We start from the raw sequence: 14,805 nt of genomic DNA, 5'->3' as shown, positions 1-14,805 counted from the left end.
CTCACACCCTCACTCCCCCCGCCCCCAACTCACAGCCTCACCCTCCTCCCCTGCCAGAACTGGCCCCACCCCATCCCCAATCCTGACACCACCCACCCTATCTCCAGGACTCGACAGCAGCACAGCTGCTTTGTGATATGTGTCTTTTAATGAGACAGTAATGCAACAATGAGCAATTATATCGACCTCATCGTCGCTTCGGAACAGGAGTAGGCCATTCAGCCCCTCAAGCCTGTTCCATCATTCAATGAGGTCATGGCCGATCAATAGCCTCACTCCATGTACCTGCCTTTGGCCCATATCCCTGAAGATTCTTCACAGAGTAGTAAAGCTTTGTGCATTGGTTTGATATGTAAAAAATTGCATTGATTTAGACCCTGTAACATGACTTTGTTCACAAGCCATTGAAAAGGATTGAAACTTGGAAGTGGTGACACAGGGAGGTAATCATTGATGAGTTGACAGAGTTTTCAATGTTGGCAGGAGAACTGCAGCGACTGTAAAACCATGTTTCCCAACTTTAAGATGGAGCATAGCAAGATGGCTTGACTTTCTTTATATGTTTAATGTTAAAAAATTGAAAGGACTGTTGGCCCTTCAGGAATACTAAAAGGTCACAGGTGTTTGGAGGTCAATGGGCTGAGCTTTCAGCCTATGTTTAAATACACACTGACCTCTGCTCTGCCAAATTACAGACATTTGGTTCATTTGATTATATATAACTTATTGCTCGCACTGCTGTTACCAAGTTACAAAACAGTACACACAACCCACTGGGGTTATCAATAACAGGGGTTTGATGCACTTCAGCCTACCTCAGCAGCTAGCAAAGTAACTGTCCTGTGGTTATGGAGTCATACAATCATACAGTACAAAAGTAAACCCTTTGGTCCAACTCATCCGTGCTGATCAAGTTTCCCAAACCAAACTGGTCCCATCTGCATGTGTTTGGCTCATATTCCTTTAAACTTTCCCTCTTCATGTACCTTCCCAAATATCTTCTAAATCTTGGAACTGTTCCTATGTCTATCACTTCCACTGTCAGTTCGTTCCACACACAAACCACCCCCGGTGTGAAAACATTGCCCCTCTTTTAAATCTTTCTCCTTTCAACTTAAAAATATGCCGCCAAGGTTTGAACTCCCCAACCCTGGGGAAAAGACTTTCGCTATTCACCTTATCCATGCTCCTCAAGGTCACCACCCAACCTCCTATGCTCCAGTGAAAGAAGTCCCACCCTGTCCAGCCTCTCCTTATAATGCAAACCCTCCAGTTTCCACAACATCCTTGTAAATCGATTCTGAATCCTCTCCAATTTAATAACATCCTTCCTGTAGCAAGGTGGCCAGAACTGTACACAGTACTCTGAAAGTGGCCTCACTAATGTCAAGTAAATCTCAACATGACATCTCAGCTCCATTACTCAATGGCCTGAGCAATGAAGACAAGTCTACCAAATGCTCCCCCTCCCACTCTGCCGAGGACATGCAGGTCCTGGGCCTCCTCCACCGCCACTCCCTCACCACCCGACGCCTGGAGGAAGAACGCCTCAACTTCCACCTCGGAACACTTCAACTCCAGGGCATCAATGTGGACTTCACCAGTTTCCTCATTTCCCCTCCCTCCACCTTATCCCAGTTCCAACCTTGCAGCTCAGCATCATACTCATGACCTGTCCCACCTGTCAATCCTCCTTCCTACCTATCCGCCTATCCGCTCCACCCTCACCTTCATCCCCCTCCATTTACTCTGAGCTACCTTCTCCCCAGCAGCACCCCCCCCCCCCCCCCCCATTTGTCTCTCCACTCTGGAGGCTCCGTGCCTCATTCCTGATGAAGCAGGCTTTTGCCCGAAACATCGATTTTCCTGCTCCTCAGATGCTGTCTGACCTGCTGTGCTTTTCCAGCATCACTTTACTCTAGATCTTAATCACCCTGTCTACCTGTGATGCAATCTTCAAAGAACTATGTATCTGAGCCCATTGGCCTCTCTCTTTGACAACACTACTAGGGCCCTACCATTAACTGTATAAGTCCTACCCTTGTTTATTTTATCAAAATGCAATACCTTACATTTATCCAAACTTAACTCCATTTGCCACTCCTCAGCACATTGGCCCAATGGATCATGATTCCTTTGTAATCTTAGATAACATTCTTCACTGTTGACCATACCATCGATTTTGGTGTTGTCTGCAAACTTATTAACCATGCCTCCTAAATTCACATCCAAATCATTTATATAAATGACAAACAACAGTGGTTTCATTTTGATGGAACAATTCTTGAATTTATGTGCTTTATACAGAATAGCTATATAATTAAAGATTTTGTATCCGATGTTTTAGTATCCTAAAGATTCACACTTAAATGCCTTAACCTTCAGATTGCTTTGAAGGATAAAAATGGGTCAAATAATCATTATCATATTAACTATTTTTTACTGCTGCAAACCTTTCATAGTTTGAGTGTGAAGAGATAAAAAGATCAGTCCATTCATTGGACAAATGAGCAAAACTAAAAGCCTGCAAAACAAAACAAAGCAAGAAGTTATTGTATTTCCAAATGTTGCCATTCACAATTGGTAAGTATCATAAAAGGTAGTGATTAGGCTGTTGAAAGTTTTCTTCACCATTTTGAAGTGGCCATATTGTGTCCCATTGTCTGAGGTTTCTCATCTCATTGATAAGGACTGTAGTGGTGACATGGAGAGTTATTCATTGCAGCTTGCTAATAAGTTCACTCTGTACTCAGTTAGTAAATCTAATTAAGATACTGCTTATTGAAAACATCTTTCAGACGCATTGCTCCGCTGGTGAGTTTCAGGCAAGAATTGCAAATTCAGCCATGAAGGGGGAGAAATAGTCAGGCAAAAATTGAGAAAAAGGTTTATGTAGAGTGAGGGGGAATTAATAAGGAACAGAAAAAGCTATTTACTTTTAAGTAAATGCATTGTAGAAGATAAGACAAAAATATACTTTACAATATAAGAAATAATATAATTTGTGAAGGAACAGCTAAATGTGATTGGCTTCTTAAGTATATTTTATAAAATATTAGGTAAATAGTGCTTCAGATGGGCAGTGTCCCACCTCTGAACTGGAAGCTATGAGTTGAAGTCCCATTTGACGGTCAAAAAGTCATAAACTGGCCAAAAAAGCTGAGTGACAGCTGGTGAATCCTTCCAATACATATCAATGTCAGGTGGTAAGAACAGGAGAGATGCCTCGTTGGCAATGTGATGGAAAGCATCTTGGAGCCTCAACCATAGGCTACAACATGTGTGTGTAGGTGTGTGCTGCCACAGCGATTTAAGGTCCTTGTAGGGTTGAGTGGTTTATTAGGCTGGACGAGTGCAGATTAAATTGGTGCCAACATCACTGGGGTCAGACCCTGTTCTGCTGGGGTGGATTTGGGACTTGGCTTACCCATGTTGGAGGCCCTGGGTCAGACTTGCCTTCAAGTGGAGAACTCAAGGAATGTTGCATATGTCTAATGGTAATATTTTATATTTCATAAGTTACGCAGTGTTTCAATAGATTGACTTCATTACAACAAGAGTCAGTCTTGTATCCTTCTCCATCTTAAAGTTCATCATTCTGATAGTGGAATCAACCCATATTTCAAGCAATGCATTTTTTGATGTTCAAACAGGAATATCAGATTTGCACCCTGGTGTGGCCCAATACAATGCATGAAATCAGCTGGGATGTGACCTATGGCCTGTTGATCTTCATCATTCCAGGTTTAATCATTGTCATCAGCTACACAAAGATATTAAAGGTACCTGCTATGTATTTAACTGTCCTAATGTCATCTTTTAGATAATTGTTAGACATCTGAGATTTCTGTCGTAACACTGGTTCATTTTAATGACTGTCGGTTCTAATGTTGAATTTTTTTCATGAGCGTGGAAGAAATATAATTACACCAGACCTTAGAATTCAGTGGTGTAGTAGTAACATTACACGAGGTTATAAAGTCATTGCGGTAATTCCTAGTTTTCCATCAGGCCCAAACAATTGCTGAGCTTTCTGCACCCCGCTCCCCACAAAAAAAGGTTTGTATTTCCATCGCTACTGCAACAAATTGGCCAAAGGGGGATAAATGGTAAAACATCAAAATTAATGGCTCTTTACTTCAATCTGCATTATTTGGAATAAAATAAATAAATAAATTAATGAATGACCCAACTAGAAGGTAATGGGTATGATCTGATAGATATTACGGAAAAAATGGTGTTAAAGAAGTCCAATACAGGAACTAAATATTCTAGAGTATGTGACTTTTGGAAAGAACAGGGTGGTGGAGTAGTACAAAATGAAATAATTACAAATAACAAGGAATGATCTAGGATTAATGATGGAGAATCCATACTAATGGAGGAATGAAATAGCAAGGAGAAAGTGCTAGTGAGAGCAGTCTACAGGCCCTCTAACTGGAGCTGTTCTGTAGGACAGAAAATAAATCAAGACACAAGAGAACATGTAAAAAGAGAAGTACATCAAACATTTGTGACTTTAAACTTCATGTGGTTTGGGAAAATCAAATTGGCAAAGGTAGACATGAAGAAGAATTAATCGAGTGTATTCGAGACAGTTTCTTGAAACAATATGTTGTAACTCCAACAAAGAAACAGGTTCTTTTAGCTCTGGCAATATGTAATGAGGCTGGGTTAATAAATGACCTTAGAATAAAAATCCTCTGAAGAGTAACAACCATAACATGGAAGAATGTAGCATTCCAAAGGGAATTACAGAGGGAAGAGGGCAGAGTTGGCTGGAGTGGACAGGGAAAGAGGTTTAGCAGAAAAGACAGGTGTGGAACAATGGCAGACATTTAAGAAAATTATTCATGAGTCGCCAAAAACATATCCCAGTGAGGAAAAGGAAGGGGATAAACCAACCACGTTTAATCAAGGAAGTTAAGGATAACATGAAATTGAAAGAAAACATACAATGTACCAATATTAAAGATAAATCAGAGGATTGGGCAAGTTTTAAAATTCAATACAAGGTAATCAAAACATTAACAAAGAAGGAGGAAAAAAAACTGAGGGCAAACTAGCAATTAATATAAAGATGGACAGTCAGAGTTTTTTTTAAACATATTAACAAAAGAGAGGATAAAAGGAACATAGTCCCCTGAGATAATTAAACGGGGGATAGAATAATAGGGAACCAGGAAATGGCAAAGGAATTAAATAGACACTTTGACTTCACCTGACGAAGGAGCCGCACTCCAAAATCTTGTGATTTCAAATGAACCTGTTGGACTATAATCTGGTGTCATGTAATTTCTGATCTGGCCCACCGCAGTCCAAGACCAGCACCTCCACATCATAATTAATGGAAGACGGAGATTTGGGATAAAGGGGCCATTTTCAGGATGACAACCTATAGTTGAACAGGGATCAGTGCTGGGGCCACAATTATTTACAAAATATACTCATGACTTGGATGACGAAAGTGAATGTATTGTTGCCAAGTTTGTGGATGACATAAAAATACATAGGAAGGCAAGTACTATGGATGACACCAATAGCCTGCAGAGGGACGTAGACAGGTTAAGTGAGTGAGCAAGAATTGGCACTTGATATACAATGTGACATAAGGTGAGATTATGCAATTTGGCATGAAGATTTGAACAGTTGAATGTTGTTACAATGGAGGAACTGCAGAAAATGACAGCTCAAAGTGCTTTGGGGGTTCTTGTGCATTAATCTCAAAATGCTAGCTTCCAAGTTTGGCATGTAGTAGGGAAAGCAAATAGACTGTTGGCCCTTATTTCAAAGGAAATGGAGTATGAAAATGGGGAGTTCTAAACGAATACAAGGCTTTATGCAGACCACAGCTGGAATATTGCGAAGTTTTGGTCCCCTGAGTAAGGATTTGGTGGCAGTAGAGAAGGTTCACTAAGTTGATCCCAGGTATGGAGAGTATGTCATGAATAGAGGCTGATTAAATGGGCTTGTACTCATTGGGGTATAGAAGAATGAGAGAGGGCCTTATTGAATTGTATTTGGTTCTTAATTGGGATAGATGTGGAGAAGTTGTTTCCCCCTGCAGGAGAGAGTCTACGTCCAGAGGGCATAACCTCAGAGTCAGGGGTTGCTTATTGATTGCCCAGAGATGAGGAGACTTTTTTTAATGTCAGAGGCTAGTCAATCTGTGTAATTCTTTACTGCAGGGGGCTGGAGACGCTTGTTTGTTAAGTAGACTAAAGGCAGAGATGGATAGATTTTTAATCAGGAAGGGAATCAAGGGTTACAGGGATAAGGCAGGAAAGTAGAGTTGAGGATTATCACATCAATCATGATTTCATTGAATGGCAGAGCAGGCATGATGGGCTGAATGGACTACTGCATTGTTGCACAGAGGCCTGGTTAGGCCTGACCTTGATACTCTTGCTATAGAGTGAGGGGAAGTAAGAGGAGGAGGTTGCCAGACATTACACAACATGAAGGCCTGACCATGTCTATGTACAGTACCGGCTCCTTTACAATGACTTCAGTCAGCATAAGCAAATTGAAGTTCAGTCAGTTTATTCCACGGTGGTAAATTCTTACTGGGATATAAATGAGGCCTCGTGAAAGTGGTGATATTGCATTCTGCACTTTGGTTTCTCCGATACCAAGAGCACTCACTGTGCTTTCGAGAAAACTGGATGTAATTTCCAAACTGAAAATAAGGTGGGACTGTTCAATATTACCTTATTTGCAAGATTGCACACTGTAATCTTAGTGTAACTGTGATAATGTTATAAGTGATGGTAACACCATATGAATGAGAAGATAAGGATGGTGTTTGTAACTACCTGTTGGGTGTAAGACCTCATGCTAAACCTTTGACCGTGTAATTATATAATCTCTTCTACACCCAGATTACCAAAGCCACCAGGAAAAGGTTACAAGCCAGCAGGCTGTGCTCAGTTTACCAACAACAAATCCGAGTTTCCCGGCAGGATTATTGGCTCTTCCGGACACTTCTGCTCCTCATGATTTCCTTCTTTATCATGTGGACACCTGTTTCTCTTGTCATCTTCTTGATTCTAGCACAGAACTTTAAGAAGGACCTGTTGTTAACCTCCACCTTGTTTTTCTGGATCTGCACATTTACACTCACCAACTCGGCTGTGAATCCTATCTTATACGGTGCCACTCAGTTCAAAGGTGAGTGGCGACAAATGCTTTGTTTCTGCCATTTGAAAAACAGTGGCACAGCAGCACAAGAATGTACAGTTCCAAAAGTCAGAACTCAAGTGTCACAGGCAGCACCATCTGTCATTTGCAATTAACTGACCAAAGAAAATATATAAAAGGAACTTTACGGATTAGAATACACGAATGGATCAAGGAGGACTCAGTTGGGAGAATTAGCATTATAAAAGTCACACAGACCCCGACGATACAAAACTTTATGATTTGGTGCTTTACATTACTCGTTACCCTTGCTAAATCTGACATTAAAGAAAAAAATCAGAAAATGCTGGAGAAACTCAACATGTCTGACAGCATCTGTGGAGACAGAAACAAATGTAACGTTTTCAAGATCAAAGACTTCTTCAGAATGTTAACTCAGAATGAAACGTTAACTCTGTTTCTCTCTCCACAAATGCTGCCAGACCTGCTGACTTTCTCTCGTATTTAGTTTTTATTTCAGATCTTGAGCATCAGCAGTTATGTTGCTTTTGTTGCTCTTTGTGACACCTTCGCTGCACAATGAATACAAATGAATTAATGGTGGATCTGACAGTTTCCTAGTCAATAGATGTGGGAGACCAGTATGACTTGGTGACAGAAGGTTACGTGGACTCCCAGCCCAATAGTCACATTGCATAACTACAAAAAGACAAAGAGTGAGCTCTTTACTCACATTTGTTTGTTCTTGTATAGTTGGCCTGACCCACAAAATTGACTCTTAGCAACAAAAATTGTAGGAACATTTATACACAAATGTTTAGCATAACTTTATTGGAAGAGCAATACATGACTGGAAATCCATTTGTATTTAAAATGAGAGCTTTGGAAAAATATATTCACAAGATGCTGAAAGCTGGTCCTGATGTAGTACTGTAGACAGATGTTCACATCTATAACCTTTGGCCAAAGTGGCAATAATCCGCTGAATCTAAGGACACTGCCCTGCACATGAAGCAAAATATACAGTCAGATTCTATAACCATATAGTCAGTAACTACTATCATGGACTTCAATGGATTCTTCCAGTTAAGAGCGAATGTTCCTTTCAACTAAAGATACAATAATTGAAAGTGAAGAAAATGCAAGAAAATAAAATAGTAAATCAAGGAACATTTAGCAGTGCAACTAGCGAACATTCCCGTATCATGGTGGCAGAAAAAAGTTTCTCCACAACACGAACAACATCAGGAAATATCGGAAATGTACAACAGGTTCGGGAGCATTGACAGAGACAGAAATGATGTTAAGGCTTTGTGGCAATTCATCAATCTGAAATGTAAAACGTTTTTCTCTATTTGGATACTGTACTTCCAACATTTGCTGGCATTATTTCCAATTTCCATCATCTGCAGTATTGTGCTTTTGTCTGTAAGACAGGCAGATTCACAACACCATCAGTGGGTGTAATTACAGCTTTACAATTTCTGTATCAATTTCCATTACAAATCTGGTCATAGGAATTTAGAATAGAAGAAACTGAGAAGATAAAGACTATTTATAGACAGGATGTGTATTAATTGATTCCTACATTTCTTCAATTAAAGCACTAGCATTTTAAAAAAAAGAGCAACTCTAAGGGAAACAGTGTCAAGCTAATCAGTTTTCCCATTGAATAAAGATATAAACTGGAGTTTGGTTGTATTGGGCTTTCTCATTAGTGAAGTAAACATTATAAGATGATATTTGAACATCTATAGTACATTCCTAAATGAAATGTCTGAACACAAGAACACAAAAATTTAAACCATTGGCAGAGGTTACTATTAAACAAACTGATCGTGAGAATGGAAACATTGGGCTGGTGAACAGAATACAGACTCAAGACTTAGGGATAAAATTATTTAGGGATGTGGGTCACAGATAAAGAGATTGCAGAATGAGAGAGAGAGAGGGAGGAAAGAAAACAAGAAGTAAGAGGACGAGTAAAAGACCGGCATGAATACTTAACAATAATAAACTCCTGAAGTGTCCAGAAGAATTAGTGAGAGAAACTGTTTTAGTTGAAGCTGTTATTAGGTTGCTGGAGTGATATTAGCTTGGGTGAGTTTTATTTTTGTACTTGCTGCTTGTGTGTTTATCCCTGTCAGGGTTTCAGTATGTTTTGAAGAAAGTTCTTTCTCCTTACTTACAGTCGGAATAAACAACATAATGAAATCAGTTAATTGCTGACAGTAATTCATTACTTAATTATCGCATTTTAAGATTATTGTGTCTTCTACATTTCAGAAGGATTGTGGCTGGTGCCATTGAAACCCACTTTTGAGTAACATACGAGTGAATGTTGCACCTTTGCCTGGATAGATATTCTCTATTGTATTAGTGATTTCAAAACAAAACAATATTGACCAAATCAAAGTGAGGAATCCTTATATCAACATCTAATCTCTATGAAAATAACACATCAGCTTCCAGTTGTTACGTGTTAGATGGGACAATTTACATTTACATGCAAAATAGTCAAAAATAAAGAGAAGGAAGAACTTGGAATCTGAAATTCACACATTATGACAACTGCACCTTAAATTTTCAAATTATCACAATTAGCTGGATTTGCCCATGTAGACCTTATTTTTCAGATGGTTAAACAGTACCCTTAAGGGCACAAACAAAATTAGCAGCTAAACCTCACCAGACTAGCCATAAGAGATATCACAGTGATGCATACAACCTGTTCTGATACAACATGATAGTTCCGTTCCCATGCCATCACGTTATAAGAAAATCGCGTAATAGCCGCACCATTTAAACTAATGGGGCTGGCATCACGTGATAGCCAATACAGGATAGGAAATTTTGCGTACTATGTATAACGGTCTAAATTCTTCAATAGCATTAAAGTCAAATTGCATTGACGAAACATGCATTATAGCAGAACTGACTGTATGTTTAGCTTTCAATTATCAGACTTTGGTGTATGTTATGCCATAATTTGAAGTCTCCTACGTAAAAGTGTGTGCCAGATTTGTAATTGCTCAATTTTAGTGCTGCTTTCATTAATTACCAAAATAATCACATTTAAACAGGATCAAATCAGCAAGTCCCTAATTATTTGAAGTGCAAACCAACAGTTTAAAATTGGCACTTAGGGAATAGTTTCCAATAATTAATAAAAATAATCAGGCTATACTTAAGTATGTTTTGAAAATAGTTTTGGTGACCACTTTGTTTATCTATTTGCCTGAGAATTACTGCATCAGATATTATGTGTAATACAACAAATACATAAAAATATATAATTCAGAAGAAAACCACTAAACAAGCCCATATATATATATATATCATGCCATTGTAGAATTAGGTACACTTTGCCTCCTCCTCCCCTTGCCAGGCCTATCTTTTTCCACTGTTGAAATGGAGTTAGGCTACAGATCAGCCATGATCTTATGGAATGGCTGAGCACTAGGCTCAAGGGGCTGAATAGTCTCTTCCTGTCCCTTTGAAATTCTTCCTTCAGCTTGGTACAATTCATTTGGAAAAACAAAGAAATGTACAAAATCTTTCCACTGCATGTGAACGGCAACAGATTCTGATTCAGGGGTTGTACTGAGAGAATAACATTGATATGTGCTGAAAACATACATCACACAGTATTACATGCGAACTGTGGGGGTCCTCGGTATTGCTGGAGTACCGACAGTTTGTAACTCTTAGCTACAGACAAGTGAAAAAATATCAACCCAGGGTAGGGAAGTCCAAAACTAGAGGGCATTGCTTTGAAGTGAGAGGGGAAAAATTTAAAAGGGGCCTGAGGGGCAACCTTTTCACACAGAGGGTGGTACGTGCATGGAATGAGCTGCCAGAGGAAGTGGTGGAGGCTGGTACATTTGTAACATTTATAAGGATGGGTATATGAATTAGGTTTAGAGGCCAAATTCTGGCAAATGGAACTTGATTAGTTTGGGATGTCTGGTTGACATGGATGAGTTGGACCCAAGGGTCTGTTTCCGTGCTGTGTAACTCTATGACTTTATAAAAGCGAAATGTACGCCTTCGACAGAGCTTCAGCCTCTGAGTTAATACACTAATAAATCAATGAAGATCACAAAAGCAGCTTGATGGATAAGTATACTTGCATCTTTGTATTTTTATTCCCTACCCTATTGCTTTGAACTCTGGATATTTGAGGTGATGAAAGGAAGGGCCTGGTGGAGACAGCCCCCATACCCTGAATGTGCTGGGTTGGGAAAGGTTCCAACAATTATGTTCCACTGAAAGGAAGATCCAGGGTTTGAGTGAACTGCAGTATAGACCTCAGTTCCAGACTGGCATGTTAATGGGCTGCAAACATGGAAAACATGGTTCTAGACTGGAAGATAGGGCATATAGGAGATCAGTGTTGCATTGAGCAGGGGAAGCTGGACAGAAGAAAACTACTGATGGATGTTAAGGTGAAGCTTAAGTAGAGGGGTTGCTTTAGGGGTTTTCAGAAAGGACAGAATGAATGCTGGAGTCAGAAGAAAGGAGCTGTCAATCCAGAGGAAGTAGGCCAGGGGTTATTTCAGGAACCATAGCCTTGGGTAGATTGGTTAAAGTAGAGGGGGTGTAGTAGGAGGAAGGTATCGATGATGGGTGGCATTTGTGAGGTAGTGGGCAATTGGAGGTAGCCACAATACAGCTGTGGTAGCCCAATCTCTCAGGTACAGGGGGTTGGCTCACCCTGTCAAATATTAAATAAGTGCAATTAAAATAAACCCTACTTACCTCTATACTAAGAATGACTGAGTATTGATAAATGGAGCTCTATAGAATCCAATGGGTGGTGACCAGACAGAGTTGTACAGCAACATCAACTGTGTTATACCAAACTGAAGACTGGAAAGATCTTGGTAAAGTGTGGGTTTAAGGAAGCCATTGTAGCTCAGTCATCAGATAAACAATAATAATGCTATTAGTGCCTCCTAGCAGTCAAGGGAAGTATCACAACTCCCTAGAGACATTTTACACTACAATATCCCCATAGAAATATTCAAATATTTCACATTGCAGCACAACTCACATCAAGATTTATCACTGACCTCACAGAAATTGAAAGGACAATGAATAGAATTTGCAGGATCAGTAGCTTACAGCCAGTGAGAGTGGGAAATGTAAGAGAGAGTGGAGAAAGAGACAGTGAAGATGAAGAGAGTGAGGTAGACTCAGAAACACTGAGAGCGGAGAGAGTCAACAAGACACAGTGTGTCAGCGAGAGAGGAGAGGGAGTGCGGGGAAAGTGTCAGTGAGAATGGAGAGAGTCAGCGAGAGCACAGTGCAAGTGAATAAGGGTGGAGAAAGAGTCAGTGAGTGCAGAGTCAGAATCAGAAAGGAGCAGAAAGAGGGGGGGAGATACCAGAAGCAGAGATGGTGCACCTCTGTGGGACTCGGGAGTGACAGCAGGCAGAGGGGAGAGATCCCAGATGCAGTCAGACCGGCAATGGAACTGCTTCAACCAATGCCGAGTGTCATGTTGCTGGAGAGCAGGTAGGATACAGTGAGTATTTCCCTCATTATTTGTGACTGGACATTGATATAAGTTAAGACCATAAGAACAGCTGGAAGACATTTTAGCTTGACAGTTAAGTGATTCTGGTAGCTTGTCTGACATAAACAAGATTAATGTTTTCCAATTTATACTTAAGTGGGAGTAAGCATAAAATAAAAGAAAGACTCTGTCTTCTGGTTAGTTAAGCTATCACAGGGAGTCCACATCTGTGATTTGCAAATCCTGCTCTACTTGGGAAATCTCAGACTCTCTTCACAGTCTGGATGACCCTGTGTGGAGGAAGTGCCTTCCACTGAAACAACTCCAGCTCCCGGTTTCTGAATGTCAGAGCCAGCTGGGTACAGCACAGGCTAGATAAGAAAGAATATTACAAAGCTAACTGGAATGTATTTTACTGGGTGAGAATAAGACAGACAAACTGAGAGCACAGAATGGAATACGATAGCATTGTTATGACCAAACCTCAGCCAAAAGAGGAGGATAATTAGCAGCTCAATATTTCTGCTTGCAGAATATTCAAACAAGATAGAGAAGGAAAGGTTGGGGACGGGGTGGGGATGTCATAACATTGATCAAGGAATCAGCTTGTTAAGCTTTTGTTAAGATCCCACATGGCAAACTGATTACAAAGGATAAGAGCCCATGGGATCCAAGGAAATTTGACAAATTAGATCCACAACTGGCTGAGTGGCAGGAAGCAGAGGGTGATAGCTGCGAGGTGTTTTTGCAACAGCAAATCTGCGCCCAGTGGGCTCCCACAAGGGTCCCTTGCTGTTTGTGGTTTACATAATTGATATCAACTTGAATGTCGGCAAGTTGATCAGCAAATTTGGACAAAAATTGGTGGGGGTGGTAAATAGTAAGGAAGATAGCCTCAAAATTCAAAAGGATATAGGCAGGCTGTCCAGATAGGCTGATCGGTGGCAAACGGAATTCAATCCGGACAATGAGAGGTGATGCACTTGGGCAAAACAAACAAAGTGAGGGAATACATGGTGAATGGTAGGACCGGGGAAGCACCAACTATCAGAGTGACCTTGGTGTGCATGTACAGCAGTCCATTAAAGGTATCAGAACAGGTGCATAAAGTAATTAAGAAGGCATGTTCTTGCCTTTATCAATTGAGGCATAGTTTGACAACAGGGAGGGTAGGCTGGTCCTGTATTAAATGTTGATTAGACCACAACGAGAGTATGTGCAGAGTTCTGTAATGCACATTGTGGGACGGAAGTGATTGCACTGGAGAGGGTGCAGAGATTTACCTGGATGTTACCTGGACTGAAGAGTTTCAGTTATGAAGAGAGATTGGACAGACGAGGGTTGTTACTTTAGAGCACACGAGAGTAAGGGGGCATGATTGATGTCAAGGGACAAAAAGCATATGATTGAGGGAAAACAAAGAGAAGCATATGGTAGATACTGAGGGCTTAATATGGCGAGTCCCAAGAGGATTATAAAAACTGGAGAAGAAATCTTTAAAAGGAAATCAAGAAAGCAAAGCCAGTGTATGAGAAAGCATTGGCAGGGACAATAAAGAAAATCTCAAAGGTTTCTTTTTAAAATTCAAACACAAGAGAACAATGAGTGCAAGATTAAGGCCTATTGGAGACCATGGGTGTAATCTGTGTGTGGAACTGTAGACGTGGGCACAGTCCTCAATGAATACTTTGTATTTCAGTCTCCACAATGGAAAAGGACAACACAGGAATAAGACTTCAGTTGAAGGACTGTGAAATATTAGAAAAAAATTACCATAGACAGAGAGGGTTTAGCAACCTTAAAAGTAGATAAAGCTACAGATTTGGACTGACCAGGGATTCCTGAAGAAGGGCTTATGCCCGAAACGTCGATTCTCCTGTTCCCTGGATGCTGCCTGACCTGCTGCACTTTTCCAGCAACACATTTTCAGTCCTGACCAGGAAATTATAAGCCAGATAGTTTAGCCTCAGTAGTGGAAAAGTTATTTGAAAGAATTCTGAGGGACAGAATATGTATGCACTTGAAGAAACACAGATTTATCAGGGGTGGCCAGCAAGGATTTGTGAAGGGAAGGTCATGTTTGACAAATCTGATCAATGTTTTGAGGATTTACCCAAGAGTGATAATGAGGGTAATATATTTGA

At 40.3% G+C, this 14,805-nt stretch overlaps 2 protein-coding genes across 2 annotated transcripts in view; one reads left to right on the top strand and one right to left on the bottom strand.

Moving 5' to 3' along the window:
• LOC122561088 (free fatty acid receptor 4-like) overlaps nt 1–7,428 on the top strand; it is a 9,866-nt gene extending 2,438 nt beyond the window's left edge. The window contains exons 2-3 of the mRNA XM_043712467.1: nt 3,654–3,782; nt 6,882–7,428. Coding sequence (XP_043568402.1) covers nt 3,654–3,782; nt 6,882–7,295 — 543 coding nt within the window. The 3' untranslated portion in view covers nt 7,296–7,428. The remainder of the gene's footprint in view (nt 1–3,653; nt 3,783–6,881) is intronic.
• Nucleotides 7,429–7,942: 514 nt separating this feature from the next.
• Nucleotides 7,943–14,805, bottom strand: part of rbp4 (retinol binding protein 4, plasma) — a 15,952-nt gene continuing 9,089 nt past the window's right edge. Inside the window, exon 6 of the mRNA XM_043712469.1 lies at nt 7,943–8,142. Within this exon, the coding sequence (XP_043568404.1) occupies nt 8,129–8,142 (14 nt within the window). The 3' untranslated portion in view covers nt 7,943–8,128. The remainder of the gene's footprint in view (nt 8,143–14,805) is intronic.

The sequence above is a fragment of the Chiloscyllium plagiosum genome, chromosome 22 (assembly GCF_004010195.1).
Source record: "Chiloscyllium plagiosum isolate BGI_BamShark_2017 chromosome 22, ASM401019v2, whole genome shotgun sequence".
Classification (NCBI taxonomy): Eukaryota; Metazoa; Chordata; class Chondrichthyes; order Orectolobiformes; family Hemiscylliidae; genus Chiloscyllium; species Chiloscyllium plagiosum.
Note: the sequence above shows the minus strand (reverse complement) of the source record. Positions and strands in the feature narration are given on the sequence as shown.